General features: G+C 43.5%; 1 protein-coding gene across 1 annotated transcript; it reads left to right on the forward strand.

Moving 5' to 3' along the window:
- The first annotated feature begins 532 nt into the window (after window positions 1–532).
- LOC139365200 (peripheral myelin protein 22-like) lies at window positions 533–16,862 on the forward strand. The gene is made up of 5 exons (XM_071102663.1): window positions 533–727; window positions 1,515–1,604; window positions 2,977–3,070; window positions 11,864–12,004; window positions 15,467–16,862. The coding sequence occupies exons 2-5, from the start codon at window positions 1,527–1,529 to the stop codon at window positions 15,622–15,624; spliced, it is 471 nt and encodes a 156-aa protein (XP_070958764.1). The 5' UTR covers window positions 533–727; window positions 1,515–1,526; the 3' UTR covers window positions 15,625–16,862.
- The last annotated feature ends 1,285 nt before the right edge of the window (window positions 16,863–18,147 follow it).

Genomic DNA, 18,147 nt, shown 5'->3' on the forward strand with positions numbered 1-18,147 from the left:
AGAGTCCTATGGCCAATGGCACCCTATTCCCTATACAGTTCACTACATTAAACCATGGCACATAGGAGTCTGATCCAAAGTAGTACATAATATGCAACAGGATCTCATTTGGGACTAAGACTTTGTCTTGTTAGAATGTAAAAAACAAACACAAGCCTCAAGAAATCTAGTATTGATGATAGATAAAAAAACATATTTTTCTTAAAATATATGAATTGGTTGTCATGGTGATAGATCAAATAAGAACACTGAAATTAGATAGTTGATGTGTTTAGTTTTCTGTCCCTACAAAGAGTGTTTTTGGTGAACGATTTTACAGCAGTGTGGGAATAAAAAATGAAATACCCACCGAAAAGAGACCAATTTGTTTATTTTCCACTCCAACCACCCGTGTTAAAATGTCATCTACAACGACACACTGGCTAAGCACTTTCCAAGGAACGTTTCCCCTGAATACCACTGTGGGGTTGGTAGCAGCCTTTAGCCTGCTGTATAGTTCAGGAAAACAAACCGTTCCCAAATAATAGTTGGAGCGGGAGCCTAGCGGCAGTGACGAACCGACGTGCGTAGGGCGGTGTTCTCACGCAAAGAAAAGCGTGTAGTGTGGCTGTGGTACATCTGGAATAGTGCTTCTAGTATCTACAGCGGGATCTGTGCACTAGCTGGGATCGCTTCAACTCCTTAACACTCATTTTTAAAGGGAAATTTACCACAGCCGTTGCTTTCTGTAAGTTGATACAATATGGAATCTTAATTTACCGTTTTTTTTTTTTACATTTTCTTTCAAAGGATGAATATCCCGATAGTTTTATTGATTTAATTTCTCCTCCTCCCACTAACGGAATGTATCAACTTTATTCTTGGAGTTGAATCAAGTTGGATTTATTTATTTTCATCTGATTGGCCTACAGCTGCGTTTTGATCAATTATTCGAATTTATTTTTGATAAATTGTAATCGAATAGTTTTTGGGGGGGGAGTTTGTAGAATTCTTGAACGACTCCTCGTTTCATTTTGTCTAGTAAATAACGGTCCACTCCAGACAGGCGCACAACCGAGCTGCGTTGGTGGAGTTCTCCACAGGCATATGGATCTGTTTTGATCATGCATTGATTTGCATTTCGTTTTATATCTCAACTCGGCTACTCACTTGTCGTTTCAAAACGTCTATGGAAACTTTCTAAGTAGAGTGCGACTGTTGTTGATTATATATATAATTTTTTCTCAACGATGTGCTCTCTGCTGCATGAATAATATTGATGTACGTGTTTAATTGTTTGTAAATATTTTACATTGTTGGGACATTCCTCTAACTCCGTGCTTTTATCCACTCCAATGTTACGGGATTCATACTTTTCAATTTGAAGTAAACATATGGGTTTGATGAGTAAATGTGGAAATGGCGCCACCTGGTGTCAATATGAAGTACCACTTCAAATAATTGATGCTGAATCAGTACGGTAGACCTCTGGTCTGATAACTGTGGGGTTCCTGTGTGTTTGTCTCCACGTGTAGATCTATCAGAAAATGCTGCTCATCCTGCTCGCAGTGCTCATCTTGCACCTCATCATCCTGGTCTTACTGTTTGTCTCAACAATTGCCAATGTGAGTAACTATGATATTGTTGTCTATACCCTACTATAATACAATGTGAATAGCTATGATATTGCTGCCTACTGTACTATAGCACTGCGTGTGCGTGCGTGTGTGTGTGTGTGTGTGTGTGTGTGTGTCTCAATAAGTCAGTGTAGTCAATAGGGGCTATCCAGGCTTGTTTAACCATCTGGAACAGGGCAGGGTCGCTTCAATTAACTGATGTGTCAGACCTGGGCTCAAATATTTCAGCATTTGATTGAACCTGAATCACGCCAGATGGGCGTGGTTGCTTGCACGTTTGGGATGATACTATATAATGTGATTGGTTCCATTGTGTCCAGACAAGCTGGATCAAGCAAAAGTTTTAGAAAGTAAACAAATACTATTTGAACCTGTGTGAGGTGATGGGGTGTATGTAGTTTCACGATGGACCTGGGAACCTCTTGTCCTACTTTTATCGTTTATATTCATTGTGTTGTGGGTGTGTTGTTTATATTCATTGTGTTGTGGGTGTGTTGTTTATATTCATTGTGTTGTGTTGTGGGTGTGTCGTTTACATTCATTGTGTTGTGTTGTGGTGGTGTTGTTTACATTCATTGTGTTGTGGGTGTGTCGTTTATATTCATTGTGTTGTGGGTGTGTCGTTTACATTCATTGTGTTGTGTTGTGGTGGTGTTGTTTACATTCATTGTGTTGTGGGTGTGTTGTTTACATTCATTGTGTTGTGGGTGTGTCATTTATATTCATTGTGTTGTGTGGTTTACATTCATTATGTTGTGTTGTGGGTGTGTTGTTTACATTCATTGTGTTGTGGGTGTGTCATTTATATTCATTGTGTTGTGTTGTGGTTGTGTCGTTTATATTCATTGTGTTGTGTTGTTTATTTTCATTGTGTTGTGTTGTGGTTGTGTCGTTTATATTCATTGTGTTGTGTGTTGGTTGTGTTGTTTATTTTCATTGTGTTGTGTTGTTTACATTCATTGTGTTGTGTTGTGGGTGTGTCATTTATATTAATTGTGTTGTGTTGTGGGTGTGTCATTTATATTCATTGTGTTGTGTTGTTTATATTCATTGTGTTGTGTTGTTTATATTCATTGTGTTGTGTTGTTTATATTCATTGTGTTGTGTCGTTTATATTCATTGTGTTGTGTTGTGGGTGTGTTGTTTATATTCGTTGTGTTGTTTATATTCATTGTGTTGTGTTGTTTATATTCATTGTGTTGTGTTGTTTATATTCATTGTGTTGTGTCGTTTATATTCATTGTGTTGTGTTGTGGGTGTGTTGTTTATATTCGTTGTGTTGTTTATATTCATTGTGTTGTGTTGTTTACATTCATTGTGTTGTGGTTGTTTATATTCATTGTGTGGTGTTGTGTTCCAGGCCTGGACTGTAGGAGGAACCAAGAATACTGACCTGTGGTACAGCTGTCTCACTACTAACGCAGGTTATCACTGCAGTTCTGCCAGCAACGAAGGTTTGTCTAAGACACTAGTACCAAAGATGGTGGATGAAGAGCATAATTTACTCAGACGGTTTACCGTTGAAAAAAATGGACACGGTTCCTGTCTGTCTAAGTGGGGCCTTTCCTCTATCGCATGAGCAGGCTTTCCCACATGAGCTCACGATTCCTATATAATATCTGTCATGCTGACTGTTCCTCTATAATATCTGTCATGTTGACTGTTCCTCCATAATATCTGTCATGCTGACTGACTGTACCTCTATAATATCTGACATGCTGACTGTTCCTCCATAATATCTGTCATGCTGACTGTTCCTCCATAATATCTGTCATGCTGACTGTTCCTCCATAATATCTGTCATGCTGACTGTTCCTCCATATTATCTGGCATGCTGACTGACTGTTCCTCCATAATATCTGCCATGCTGACTGTTCCTCCATGATATCTGGCATGCTGACTGTTCCTCCATAATATCTGACATGCTGACTGTTCCTCCATAATATCTGTCATGCTGACTGACTGATCCTCCATAATATCTGTCATGCTGACTGACTGATCCTCCATAATATCTGTCATGCTGACTGTTCCTCCATAATATCTGGCATGCTGACTGACTGTTCCTCCATAATATCTGTCATGCTGACTGACTGTTCCTCCATAATATCTGTCATGCTGACTGTTCCTCTATAATATCTGTCATGCTGACTGACTGTTCCTCCATTATATCTGTCATGCTGACTGACTGTTCCTCCATAATATCTGTCATGCTGACTGTTCCTCCATAATATCTGACATGCTGACTGTTCCTCCATAATATCTGTCATGCTGACTGTTCCTCCATAATATCTGTCATGCTGACTGACTGTTCCTCCATAATATCTGGCATGCTGACTGACTGTTCCTCCATAATATCTGCCATGTTGACTGTTCCTCCATAATATCTGGCATGCTGACTGACTGTTCCTCTATAATATCTGGCATGCTGACTGACTGTTCCTCCATAATATCTGCCATGCTGACTGTTCCTCCATAATATCTGGCATGCTGACTGACTGTTCCTCCATAATATCTGTCATGCTGACTGTTCCTCCATAATATCTGGCATGCTGACTGACTGTTCCTCTATAATATCTGGCATGCTGACTGTTCCTCCATAATATCTGGCATGCTGACTGACTGTTCCTCTATAATATCTGGCATGCTGACTGTTCCTCCATAATATCTGGCATGCTGACTGACTGTTCCTCTATAATATCTGGCATGCTGACTGACTGTTCCTCTATAATATCTGGCATGCTGACTGTTCCTCCATAATATCTGGCATGCTGACTGACTGTTCCTCTATAATATCTGGCATGCTGACTGTTCCTCCATAATATCTGGCATGCTGACTGACTGTTCCTCTATAATATCTGGCATGCTGACTGACTGTTCCTCTATAATATCTGGCATGCTGACTGACTGTTCCTCTATAATATCTGGCATGCTGACTGACTGTTCCTACAAACAAAAAAAACTGTAATCTGTTAACTTTACCAGCAAAAACATTGTAATCAGATAACAGATCAGTTTGAAAAACTAAATGATTACTTCTAGGATTACTGTTAAATTCAGAAAGGATTGTTTGTGTAAAAAAATCTTTGACACCGTTCTGTTTTCTCAATGGTATTCAAATTAGCTTTGTTAAAAGGTGCAAGTTTAAATTTGTTCCGTCTGAGTGAGTCTGACCACAAGACAGAGACCACTATGATGACACACCAAATGGGTTTGATGGATCGTGGGAAAAGAGCAGGAATGGGCTTTTGTAAACTACAGTCCAAACTATGTCTTCCAATGGTGCGACTTCTGTCGGCATCCAAAGGTTATCCAACCTGAATAAACGCTTGGATGTCAGGATGACAGCAGTGGTGTAGTCTACGGGTGCAGTGGTGTAGTCTACGGGTGCAGTGGTGTCGTCTACGGGTGCAGTGGTGTCGTCTACGGGTGCAGTGGTGTTGTCTACGGGTGCAGTGGTGTTGTCTACGGGTGCAGTGGTGTCGTCTACGGGTGCAGTGGTGTCGTCTACGGGTGCAGTGGTGTCATCTACGGGTGCAGTGGTGTCGTCTACGGGTGCAGTGGTGTTGTCTACGGGTGCAGTGGTGTCGTCTATGGGTGCAGTGGTGTCGTCTACGGGTGCAGTGGTGTCGTCTACGGGTGCAGTGGTGTCGTCTATGGGTGCAGTGGTGCAGTGGTGCAGTGGTGTTGTCTACGGGTGTAGTCTACGGGTGCAGTGGTGTAGTCTACGGGTGCAGTGGTGTTGTCTACGGGTGCAGTGGTGTAGTCTACGGGTGCAGTGGTGTAGTCTACGGGTGCAGTGGTGTAGTCTATGGGTGCAGTGGTGTTGTCTACGGGTGCAGTGGTGTAGTCTACGGGTGCAGTGGTGTCGTCTACGGGTGCAGTGGTGCAGTGGTGTTGTCCACGGGTGCAGTGGTGTCGTCTATGGGTGCAGTGGTGTCGTCTACGGGTGCAGTGGTGTCGTCTACGGGTGCAGTGGTGTTGTCTACGGGTGCAGTGGTGTCGTCTATGGGTGCAGTGGTGTCGTCTACGGGTGCAGTGGTGTCGTCTACGGGTGCAGTGGTGTCGTCTATGGGTGCAGTGGTGCAGTGGTGCAGTGGTGTTGTCTACGGGTGCAGTGGTGTCGTCTACGGGTGCAGTGGTGTCGTCTACGGGTGCAGTGGTGTCGTCTACGGGTGCGGTGGTGTCGTCTACGGGTGCAGTGGTGTTTTCTACGGGTGCAGTGGTGTCGTCTACGGGTGCAGTGGTGTCGTCTACGGGTGAAGTGGTGTCGTCTACGGGTGCAGTGGTGTCGTCTACGGGTGCAGTGGTGCAGTGGTGTTGTCTACGGGTGCAGTGGTGTCGTCTACGGGTGCAGTGGTGTCGTCTACGGGTGCAGTGGTGTTGTCTACGGGTGCAGTGGTGCAGTGGTGTCGTCTACGGGTGCAGTGGTGTCGTCTACGGGTGCAGTGGTGTCGTCTACGGGTGCAGTGGTGTCGTCTACGGGTGCAGTGGTGTCGTCTACGGGTGCAGTGGTGTTGTCTGCGGGTGCAGTGGTGCAGTGGTGTCGTCTACGGTTGCAGTGGTGCAGTGGTGTTGTCTACGGGTGCAGTGGTGTTGTCTACGGGTGCAGTGGTGTCGTCTACGGGTGCAGTGGTGTTGTCTACGGGTTCAGTGGTGTCGTCTACGGGTGCAGTGGTGTTGTCTACAGGTGCAGTGGTGTAGTGGTGTTGTCTACGGGTGCAGTGGTGTTGTCTACGGGTGCAGTGGTGTTGTCTACAGGTGCAGTGGTGCAGTGGTGTTGTCTACGGGTGCAGTGGTGTCGTCTACGGGTGCAGTGGTGCGGTGGTGTCGTCTACGGTTGCAGTGGTGCAGTGGTGTTGTCTACGGGTGCAGTGGTGTCGTCTACGGATGCAGTGGTGTTGTCTACGGGTTCAGTGGTGTCGTCTACGGGTGCAGTGGTGTCGTCTACGGATGCAGTGGTGTTGTCTACGGGTTCAGTGGTGTCGTCTACGGGTGCAGTGGTGTCGTCTACGGATCCAGTGGTGTTGTCTACGGGTTCAGTGGTGTCGTCTACAGGTGCAGTGGTGTAGTGGTGTTGTCTACGGGTGCAGTGGTGTTGTCTACGGGTGCAGTGGTGTTGTCTACGGGTGCAGTGGTGTTGTCTACGGGTGCAGTGGTGTCGTGGTGTTGTCTACGGGTGCAGTGGTGTCGTGGTGTTGTCTACGGGTGCAGTGGTGTCGTGGTGTAGTGGTGTTGTCTACGGGTGCAGTGGTGTAGTGGTGTTGTCTACGGGTGCAGTGGTGTCGTCTACGGATCTAGTGGTGTCGTCTACAGGTGCAGTGGTGTCGTCTACGGGTGATACTGATATCACTTATTATTGAAATCTACATAGTGCATTGATGTGAATCACACTGCTGCCCTCTCATTTAGTTATTTGCGCCGTACGGATTGTGGTTGTTGTGGATTGCTTTTCACCAATGTATTTTAACCCAATAACGGTTGAATTGAAGAAGGTTAAGCTGCCTATCAATCATTGTTTTTGCAACCAACAATGAATGAAGTGCTCTTGCAACAGCTGCAAAGAGCGGATCCCAGTCTGTAGAATAACAGTCTGAGGTGGATCCCAGCCTGTGGAATAACAGTCTGAGGTGGATCCCAGCCTGTGGAATAACAGTCTGAGGTGGATCCCAGTCTGTGGAATAACAGTCTGAGGTGGATCCCAGCCTGTGGAATAACAGTCTGAGGTGGATCCCAGTCTGTGGAATAACAGTCTGAGGTGGATCCCAGCCTGTGAAATAACAGTCTGAGGTGGATCCCAGTCTGTGGAATAACAGTCTGAGGTGGATCCCAGCCTGTGGAATAACAGTCTGAGGTGGATCCCAGCCTGTGGAATAACAGTCTGAGGTGGATCCCAGCCTGTGGAATAACAGTCTGAGGTGGATCCCAGCCTGTGGAATAACAGTCTGAGGTGGATCCCAGCCTGTGGAATAACAGTCTGAGGTGGATCCCAGCCTGTGGAATAACAGTCTGAGGTGGATCCCAGTCTGTGGAATTGCAGTTTGAGGGAGTTCCCCTCTTCTGAACTCCTCTGTGGCATTGTGCTCCATACTGTCTAATAGAACTGTGGCATTGTGCTCCATACTGTCTAATATAACTGTGGCATTGTGCTCCATACTGTCTAATAGAACTGTGGCATTGTGCTCCATACTGTCTAATAAAACTGTGGCATTGTGCTCCATACTGTCTAATAGAACTGTGGCATTGTACTCCATACTGTACCGGTTTGTGTCAAGAACTGCAACGATGTCGGGCGTTTTCATGCTCAACAGTTTCCCGTGTGTATCAAGAATGGTCCACCACCCAAAGGACATCCAACCACCTTCCCAATCTGACCCTAAAACCATCATGGTCACCTAATAATCCCCAGTTTACAATTGGCTCATTCATCCCCCTCCTCTCCCCTGTAACTATTCCCCAGGTCGTTGCTGTAAATGAGAACGTGTTCTCAGTCAATTTACCTGGTAAAATAACGGATAAATAAATAAAAAATAAAATAAACTTGACACAACTGTGGGAAGCATTGGAGTCAACATGGGCCAGCATCCCTGTGGAACGCTTTCCTCACCTTGTGGAGTCCATGCCCTGACAAATTCAGGCTGTTGGTCTTGTTTAATCTCTCATAATGTTTTGTAAACTCAGTGTATGGCCAGCTATGTAAACTCTAACATGGATCTATCCTGCAATAGATGTCGATTAATGGGTAATCAGATTAGGTTAGTGAGTTAGATTAGGTTAGTGAGTTAGATTAGGTTAGGTTAGTGAGTTAGATTAGGTTAGTGAGTTAGATTAGGTTAGTGAGTTAGATTAGGTTAGGTTAGTGAGTTAGATTAGGTTAGTGAGTTAGATTAGGTTAGTGAGTTAGATTAGGTTAGGTTAGTGAGTTAGATTAGGTTAGGTTAGTGAGTTAGATTAGGTTAGTGAGTCAGATTAGGTTAGTGAGTTAGATTAGGTTAGTGAGTTAGATTAGTGAGTTGGATTAGGTTAGTGAGTTAGGTTAGTGAGTTAGATTAGGTTAGGTTAGTGAGTTAGATTATGTTAGTGAGTTAGATTATGTTAGTGAGTTAGATTAGGTTAGTGAGTTAGATTAGGTTAGTGAGTTAGATTAGATTAGTGAGTTAGATTAGATTAGTGAGTTAGATTAGGTTAGTAGGTTAGGTTAGTGAGTTAGATTAGGTTAGGTTAGTGAGTTAGATTAGGTTAGTGAGTTAGATTAGGTTAGTGAGTTAGATTAGGTTAGTGAGTTAGATTAGGTTAGGTTAGTGAGTTAGATTAGGTTAGTGAGTTAGATTAGGTTAGTGAGTTAGATTAGGTTCGGTTAGTGAGTTAGATTAGGTTAGTGAGTTAGATTAGGTTAGTGAGTTAGATTAGGTTAGTGAGTTAGATTAGTGAGTTAGATTAGTGAGTTAGATTAGGTTAGTGAGTTAGGTTAGGTTAGTGAGTTAGGTTAGGTTAGGGAGCTAGATTAGGTTAGTGAGTTAGATTAGGTTAGTGAGTTAGATTAGATTAGTGAGTTAGATTAGGTTAGTGAGTTAGATTAGGTTAGTGAGTTAGATTAGGTTAGGTTAGTGAGTTACATTAGGTTAGTGAGTTAGATTAGATTAGTGAGTTATGTTAGATTAGGTTAGTGAGTTAGATTAGGTTAGTGAGTTAGATTAGGTTAGTGAGTTAGATTAGATTAGTGAGTTAGATTAGGTTAGTGAGTTAGATTAGGTTAGTGAGTTAGATTAGATTGTATGTCATGTTAGACCTCTGGTTGTATGTCATGTTAGACCTCCTCTGGTTGTATGTCATGTTAGATCTCCTCTGGTTGTATGTCATGTTAGATCTCCTCTGGTTGTATGTCATGTTAGACCTCTGGTTGTATGTCATGTTAGACCTCCTCTGGTTGTATGTCATGTTAGATCTCCTCTGGTTGTATGTCATGTTAGATCTCCTCTGGTTGTATATCATGTTAGACCTCTGGTTGTATGTCATGTTAGATCTCCTCTGGTTGTATGTCATGTTAGACCTCTGGTTGTATGTCATGTTAGATCTCCTCTGGTTGTATGTCATGTTAGATCTCCTCTGGTTGTATGTCATGTTAGATCTCCTCTGGTTGTATGTCATGTTAGATCTCCTCTGGTTGTATGTCATGTTAGATCTCCTCTGGTTGTATGTCATGTTAGATCTCCTCTGGTTGTATGTCATGTTAGATCTCCTCTGGTTGTATGTCATGTTAGATCTCCTCTGGTTGTATGTCATGTTAGACCTCTGGTTGTATGTCATGTTAGACCTCTGGTTGTATGTCATGTTAAACCTCCTCTGGTTGTATGTCATGTTAAACCTCTGGTTGTATGTCATGTTAGATCTCCTCTGGTTGTATGTCATGTTAGATCTCCTCTGGTTGTATGTCATGTTAGATCTCCTCTGGTTGTATGTCATGTTAGATCTCCTCTGGTTGTATGTCATGTTAGATCTCCTCTGGTTGTATGTCATGTTAGACCTCCTCTGGTTGTATGTCATGTTAGATCTCCTCTGGTTGTATGTCATGTTAGATCTCCTCTGGTTGTATGTCATGTTAGACCTCCTCTGGTTGTATGTCATGTTAGATCTCCTCTGGTTGTATGTCATGTTAGATCTCCTCTGGTTGTATGTCATGTTAGACCTCTGGTTGTATGTCATGTTAGACCTCCTCTGGTTGTATGTCATGTTAGATCTCCTCTGGTTGTATGTCATGTTAGATCTCCTCTGGTTGTATGTCATGTTAAACCTCTGGTTGTATGTCATGTTAGATCTCCTCTGGTTGTATGTCATGTTAGATCTCCTCTGGTTGTATGTCATGTTAGATCTCCTCTGGTTGTATGTCATGTTAGATCTCCTCTGGTTGTATGTCATGTTAGACCTCCTCTGGTTGTATGTCATGTTAGATCTCCTCTGGTTGTATGTCATGTTAGATCTCTTCTGGTTGTATGTCATGTTAAACCTCTGGTTGTATGTCATGTTAGATCTCCTCTGGTTGTATGTCATGTTAGATCTCCTCTGGTTGTATGTCATGTTAGATCTCCTCTGGTTGTATGTCATGTTAGACCTCCTCTGGTTGTATGTCATGTTAGATCTCCTCTGGTTGTATGTCATGTTAGATCTCTTCTGGTTGTATGTCATGTTAAACCTCTGGTTGTATGTCATGTTAGATCTCCTCTGGTTGTATGTCATGTTAGATCTCCTCTGGTTGTTTGTCATGTTAGATCTCCTCTGGTTGTATGTCATGTTAGATCTCCTCTGGTTGTATGTCATGTTAGACCTCCTCTGGTTGTATGTCATGTTAGATCTCCTCTGGTTGTATGTCATGTTAGATCTCCTCTGGTTGTATGTCATGTTAGACCTCCTCTGGTTGTATGTCATGTTAAACCTCCTCTGGTTGTATGTCATGTTAGATCTCCTCTGGTTGTATGTCATGTTAGATCTCCTCTGGTTGTATGTCATGTTAGACCTCTGGTTGTATGTCATGTTAGATCTCCTCTGGTTGTATGTCATGTTAGATCTCCTCTGGTTGTATGTCATGTTAGATCTCCTCTGGTTGTATGTCATGTTAGACCTCCTCTGGTTGTATGTCATGTTAGATCTCCTCTGGTTGTATGTCATGTTAGATCTCCTCTGGTTGTATGTCATGTTAGATCTCCTCTGGTTGTATGTCATGTTAGATCTCCTCTGGTTGTATGTCATGTTAGACCTCTGGTTGTATGTCATGTTAGACCTCCTCTGGTTGTATGTCATGTTAGACCTCCTCTGGTTGTATGTCATGTTAGACCTCCTCTGGTTGTATGTCATGTTAGATCTCCTCTGGTTGTATGTCATGTTAGATCTCATCTGGTTGTATATCATGTTAGACCTCTGGTTGTATGTCATGTTAGACCTCTGGTTGTATGTCATGTTAGATCTCCTCTGGTTGTATGTCATGTTAGATCTCCTCTGGTTGTATGTCATGTTAGATCTCCTCTGGTTGTATGTCATGTTAAACCTCCTCTGGTTGCATGTCATGTTAGATCTCCTCTGGTTGTTTGTCATGTTAGATCTCCTCTGGTTGTATGTCATGTTAGATCTCCTCTGGTTGTATGTCATGTTAGATCTCCTCTGGTTGTATGTCATGTTAGATCTCCTCTGGTTGTATGTCATGTTAGATCTCCTCTGGTTGTATGTCATGTTAGACCTCCTCTGTCTCCTCTCTTCAGACTGGATCCAGGCGGTTCAGGCCCTCATGGTCCTGTCAGTGCTGTTCTGCCTCTTCTCTCTGGTCTTCTTCATGTGTCAGCTCTTCACCCTGGTCAAAGGAGGACGATTCTTCTTCACCGCCGTCTTCCAGATCCTCGCCAGTGAGTACGACCACTTATAAGGCTTAATGAATCCTTCACAACCTCTTTATAAAGGCCTACATAGACACTTCATAAAGTTGTTGGTCTTGTTGGCCAGTGAGTACGACCACTTATAAGTCTTAATGAATCCTTCATAACCTCTTCATAAAGGCCTACATAGACACTTCATAAAGTTTTTGTTCTTGTTGGCCGGTGAGTATCACATCACATCACCCCGATTGTCTAATCTAGCCGGGTCTCCCGGTTTATATAAAGTTGTCTTATATTGGTGTCAACTAACAGTGTTGGTGAGAAGAGGGCCTGGATGTTGTTCTGCGGGGCTTACCGCCCAGGCAGGAAAATGATCTGGGGGAAAAACTGAATCTGTAAAAGACAGAGATGTTATAGCTCAGGTCAAAGTGGGACCACAAGGGTTGTTTAACTGTCTCAGTATTAGTCCCCTTACTATGAGGGTTGGTTAACTGTCTAGGTATTAGGTCCCTTACTATGAGGGTTGGTTAACTGTCTCCTTATTAGGCCCCTTACAAGGAGGGTTGGTTAACTGTCTCAGTATTAGGCCCCTTACTATGAGAGTTGGTTAACTGTCTCAGTATTAGGCCCCTTAGTATGAGGGTTGGTTAACTGTCTCAGTATTAGGCCCTATACTACGAGGGTTGGTTAACTGTCTCAGTGTTCGGTCCTATACTATGAGGGTTGGTTAACTGTATCAGTGTTAGGTCCCTTTTTACGATGGTTGGTTAACTATCTCAGTGTTAGGTCCTATACTGTGAGGGTTGGTTTACTATCTCAATTGTAGGTCCCTTACCAAGAGGGTTGGTTAACTGTCTCTGTATTAGGCCCTATACTATGAGGGTTGGTTAACTGTCTCAGTGTTAGGTCCCTTTCTACGAGGGTTGGTTAACTATCTCAGTGTTAGGTCCCTTACTACGAGGGTTGGTTAACTGTCTCAGTATTAGGCCCTATACTACGAGGGTTGGTTAACTGTCTCAGTATTAGGCCCTATATTACGAGGGTTGGTTAACTGTCTCAGTGTTAGGTCCTATACTATGAGGGTTGGTTAACTATCTCAGTGTTAGGTCCCTTTCTACAAGGGTTTATTAACTATCTCAGTATTAGGCACTATACTACGAGGGTTGGTTAACTGTCTCAGTATTAGGCCCTATATTACGAGGGTTGGTTAACTGTCTCAGTGTTAGGTCCTATACTATGAGGGTTGGTTAACTATCTCAGTGTTAGGTCCCTTTCTACGAGGGTTTATTAACTATCTCAGTGTTAGGTCCCTTACTACGAGGGTTTATTAACTATCTCAGTGTTAGGTCCCTTACTACGAGGGTTTATTAACTATCTCAGTGTTAGGTCCCTTACTACGAGGGTTTATTAACCATCTCAGTATTAGGTCCCTTACTACGAGGGTTTTTTTAACTATCTCAGTGTTAGGTCCCTTACTACGAGGGTTTATTAACTATCTCAGTATTAGGTCCCTTACAGCACGGGTTGGTTTACTACCTCAGTGTTAGGGTCCTTACTACGAGGGTTGGTTAACTGTCTCAGTGTTAGGTCCCTTACAGCACGGGTTGGTTTACTACCTCAGTGTTAGGGGGTTGGTTAACTGAGGGTTGGTTAACTGTCTCAGTGTTAGGTCCCTTACTATGAGGGTTGGTTAACTATCTCACTGTTAGGTCCCTTACAACACGGGTTGGTTTACTATCTTAATTTTAGGTCCCATACTATGAGGGTTGGTTAACTGTCTCAATGTTAGGTGACTTACTACGAGGGTTGGTTAACTGTCTCAGTGTTAGGTCCCTTACAATGATGGTTGGTTAACTATCTCAGTGTTAGGTCCCTTACTACGAGGGTTGGTTAACTGTCTCAGTATTAGGCCCTATACTACGAGGGTTGGTTAACTGTCTCAGTATTAGGCCCTATATTACGAGGGTTGGTTAACTGTCTCAGTGTTAGGTCCTATACTATGAGGGTTGGTTAACTATCTCAGTGTTAGGTCCCTTTCTACAAGGGTTTATTAACTATCTCAGTATTAGGCCCTATACTACGAGGGTTGGTTAACTGTCTCAGTATTAGGCCCTATATTACGAGGGTTGGTTAACTGTCTCAGTGTTAGGTCCTATACTATGAGGGTTGGTTAACTATCTCAGTGTTAGGTCCCTTTCTACGAGGGTTTATTAACTATCTCAGTGTTAGGTCCCTTACTACGAGGGTTTATTAACTATCTCAGTGTTAGGTCCCTTACTACGAGGGTTTATTAACTATCTCAGTGTTAGGTCCCTTACTACGAGGGTTTATTAACCATCTCAGTATTAGGTCCCTTACTACGAGGGTTTATTAACTATCTCAGTGTTAGGTCCCTTACTACGAGGGTTTATTAACTATCTCAGTATTAGGTCCCTTACAGCACGGGTTGGTTTACTACCTCAGTGTTAGGGTCCTTACTACGAGGGTTGGATAACTGTCTCAGTGTTAGGTCCCTTACAGCACGGGTTGGTTTACTACCTCAGTGTTAGGGTCCTTACTACGAGGGTTGGTTAACTGTCTCAGTGTTAGGTCCCTTACTATGAGGGTTGGTTAACTATCTCACTGTTAGGTCCCTTACAACACGGGTTGGTTTACTATCTTAATTTTAGGTCCCATACTATGAGGGTTGGTTAACTGTCTCAATGTTAGGTGACTTACTACGAGGGTTGGTTAACTGTCTCAGTGTTAGGTCCCTTACAATGATGGTTGGTTAACTATCTCAGTGTTAGGTCCTATACTATGAGGTGTGGTTAGATGCCTTCCTATGAGGTTTGGTTAACTTCCTCAAAGTTAGATGCCTTCCTATGAGGGTTGGTTAACTGTCATAATCTCTTAGTTGGAACCAAACTACATGTGCTAGATATCTAACTCAATTTGCTTTAGTGGGTAGAGGTGGCTGGATTCAAAACTGCATTTTCTGCACATGGGCATGGAAACTAGCAGATTCAGCCCCTCCCCAATATAGAACATAACCAAGTCTGTTACAAAATATTAGGTCTGTCAACTTGGATGAAATTGATGATCTCCAACAGTCTAAAACTAGCAATGCCTTTTTTTCTGCTCTCTCTCTCTCTCTCTCTCTCTCTCTCTCTCTCTCTCTCTCTCTCTCTCTATCTCTGCTCTCTCGCTCTCTGTCTCTCTCTCTCTCTCTATCTCTGCTCTCTCGCTCTCTGTCTCTCTCTCTCTCTCTCTCTCTCTCTGCTCTCTCGCTCTCTCTCTCGCTCTTTCTCTCTCTCTCTCTCTCTCTCTCTCTCTCTCTCTCTCTCTCTCTCCTCTCTCTCTCTTTCTCTCTGTCTCTCTCTCTCTCTCTCTCTCTCCCTCTCTCTCTCTCTCTCTGCTCTCTCGCTCTCTCTCTCTCTCTCTCTCTCTCTCTGCTCTCTCGCTCTCTCTCTCGCTCTTTCTCTCTCTCTCTCTCTCTCTCTCTCTCTCCAGGTCTGTTTGTGATGTGTGGAGCTATAATCTACACGGTAATGCGTCCGGATGGGGAGGAGGATGCTGTGTTTGGCTTTGCCTACATTCTGGCCTGGGTGTCCTTCCCTCTGTGTCTGGTCAGTGGTCTCATCTACATCGTACTGAGGAAGAGGGAATGAGAGAGGGATGGAGACTGAGGTTAAGACCTCACACCACCACCAGCAGAACACAGCACTGTGCCCCAGGGTTGGGGTCAATTCCATTTAAATTCCAGTCTATTCAGGAAGAACACTGACATTCCAGTTCTATTCAATGCTTCTTAATGAAGTTAACTTTCTGAATTGATAGAAATCCAAATGGAATTGACCCCAACCATGCTGTGCCCACTGACCACCAGAGGAGGCTGGTGAGGGGAGGATAAATGGCTCACATAGTGTTTGTTTTCCATCAAATACTTTGAGCATTCGATTAGATTGAGTGTTTGCACTTTTGGGATTATTCCATTGGTTTCATTGTGCCAGGCAAGCTCCATCAAGCCCAGCTAAGACATTTGTAAGAAAACAAATCATATTTGAACCCAAGTCTACATTATACATACCAATCACAGGTGGTCACATGACTAAAGCGGAATCAGTGGAATGGTTTCAAATACATCAAACACATGGAAACCATGGAAACCATGGAAACCGTGGAAACCGTTCAATATGCTCCAGTTCCATCTTTTATTTTGAGCCGTCCTCCCCTCAACAGCCTCCACTGACAGCCATGTGTGAGTAAACTACGGAGGAGAACAGACAGTCCATGTTACAGTGTAAAGATGTACATAGTGTCTATGGTTCTAGACATATTTATAACATTTTTTACATGCCCTTTTGTACATAGTGTTGTTGAGCTCAGTTCATTGTCAGAGCTTGGTTTTTTTTTCCATATTTTATCCTCTGTGCCAAAGAGATAAAGCTGTGATATCAGCTTTTAGTTAAAAAGACAAAATGTTTAAAGCCTTTTATTTTGCTTTACTATAATGTAGTGTCAATTCCTAGCTTGTCATTGTCAAGCCAAACAAGACCATTCCATAAATAGTTGTCAAGAAGGCCAGAACAGAACAGACTGGCAATCAGGCTACTCAAATCCTTCAGACAAAAGTGAATCCATAAACAACATCAGCTTTCTTGATGAAGGAAAACGAGGATGTGTTTCAGTAGAACCAACAAATGATAATTGTGTTAATAACCATTACGACTTTGTCTCTGTACTGTCCTGTATTGTCTATTAAGATTCTGAAATGAAAATGGTGATTTGTTTCAGCCGTTCTTCTACTGTATATGCTACTTGCTGATGTTGTTATTCATTCATTTTAACGATGCTTGAATTGTAAAGCCTACTTGTTTTGTGTTGCCATTAAATGATTTGAACAATGTTACTGACTGGGTGCCCTTTTCTGTCCAATCTGTAAAAATAAACCTGCTGTTTTTATGTCTATATTCTGATAAATAAAACCGTTGAAAGAAGGTCTACTTGCTTGGCGTGCAGCCAAGTCACACGTGATACAAGTCAGTATTCCACGTCCGTTCATGTCTGAGGGCATCAGGAGATGACATGGAAACCCACCACTACAGGAGTCAGTATTCCACGTCCGTTCATGTCTTAGGCATCGGGAGATGACGTGGAAACCCACCACTACAGGAGTCAGTATTCCAGTCTGAGGGCATCAGGAGATGACGTGGAAACCCACCACTACAGGAGTCAGTATTCCAGTCTGAGGGCATCAGGAGATGACGTGGAAACCCACCACTACAGGAGTCAGTATTCCAGTCTGAGGGCATCAGGAGATGACGTGGAAACCCACCACTACAGGAGTCAGTATTCCAGTCTGAGGGCATCAGGAGATGACATGGAAACCCACCACTACAGGAGTCAGTATTCCAGTCTGAGGACATCGGGAGATGATGTGGAAACCCACCACTACAGGAGTCAGTATTCCAGTCTGAGGGCATCAGGAGATGACGTGGAAACCCACCACTACAGGAGTCGGTATTCCAGTCTGAGGACATCAGGAGATGACGTGGAAACCCACCACTACAGGAGTCAGTATTCCAGTCTGAGGACATCAGGAGATGACGTGGAAACCCACCACTACAGGAGTCAGTATTCCAGTCTGAGGACATCAGGAGATGACGTGGAAACCCACCACTACAGGAGTCAGTATTCCAGTCTGAGGACATCAGGAGATGACGTGGAAACCCACCACTACAGGAGTCAGTATTCCAGTCTGAGGACATCAGGAGATGACGTGGAAACCCACCACTACAGGAGTCAGTATTCCAGTCTGAGGGCATCAGGAGATGACATGGAAACCCACCACTACAGGAGTCAGTATTCCAGTCTGAGGGCATCAGGAGATGACATGGAAACCCACCACTACAGGAGTCAGTATTCCAGTCTGAGGGCATCGGGAGATGACGTGGAAACCCACCACTACAGGAGTTAGCCGTCTAACCTTCAAGTAGGCTTTGGTTTTGCTAGGGTTCTGGGGGACGGGGACGGACGTCTGCCTCTGGATCCTCTGGTTGCATGTTTCAATCCAGTGATGGAAAGTTGTTTTCGACATTTTTGTCTGAAGCCTATCACGAAGCTTAACATTACCTTAACCATTCTGAGTTAATTAACGTCTAAACTTTATCATTCAGAATCAATGCCTAACC

The sequence above is a fragment of the Oncorhynchus clarkii genome, chromosome 13, assembly GCF_045791955.1.
Source record: "Oncorhynchus clarkii lewisi isolate Uvic-CL-2024 chromosome 13, UVic_Ocla_1.0, whole genome shotgun sequence".
NCBI lineage: Eukaryota > Metazoa > Chordata > Actinopteri > Salmoniformes > Salmonidae > Oncorhynchus > Oncorhynchus clarkii.

What these genes read in the sequence shown, in the direction of transcription:
- LOC139365200 (XM_071102663.1), top strand. Translation starts at nt 1,527, where the DNA reads ATGCTGCTCATCCTGCTCGCAGTGCTCATCTTGCACCTCATCATCCTG. An exon ending in TTGTCTCAACAATTGCCAAT is followed by an intron (nt 1,605 to 2,976) that starts GTGAGTAACTAT and finishes GTTGTGTTCCAG; the next exon opens with GCCTGGACTGTAGGAGGAAC. An exon ending in CAGTTCTGCCAGCAACGAAG is followed by an intron (nt 3,071 to 11,863) that starts GTTTGTCTAAGA and finishes TCCTCTCTTCAG; the next exon opens with ACTGGATCCAGGCGGTTCAG.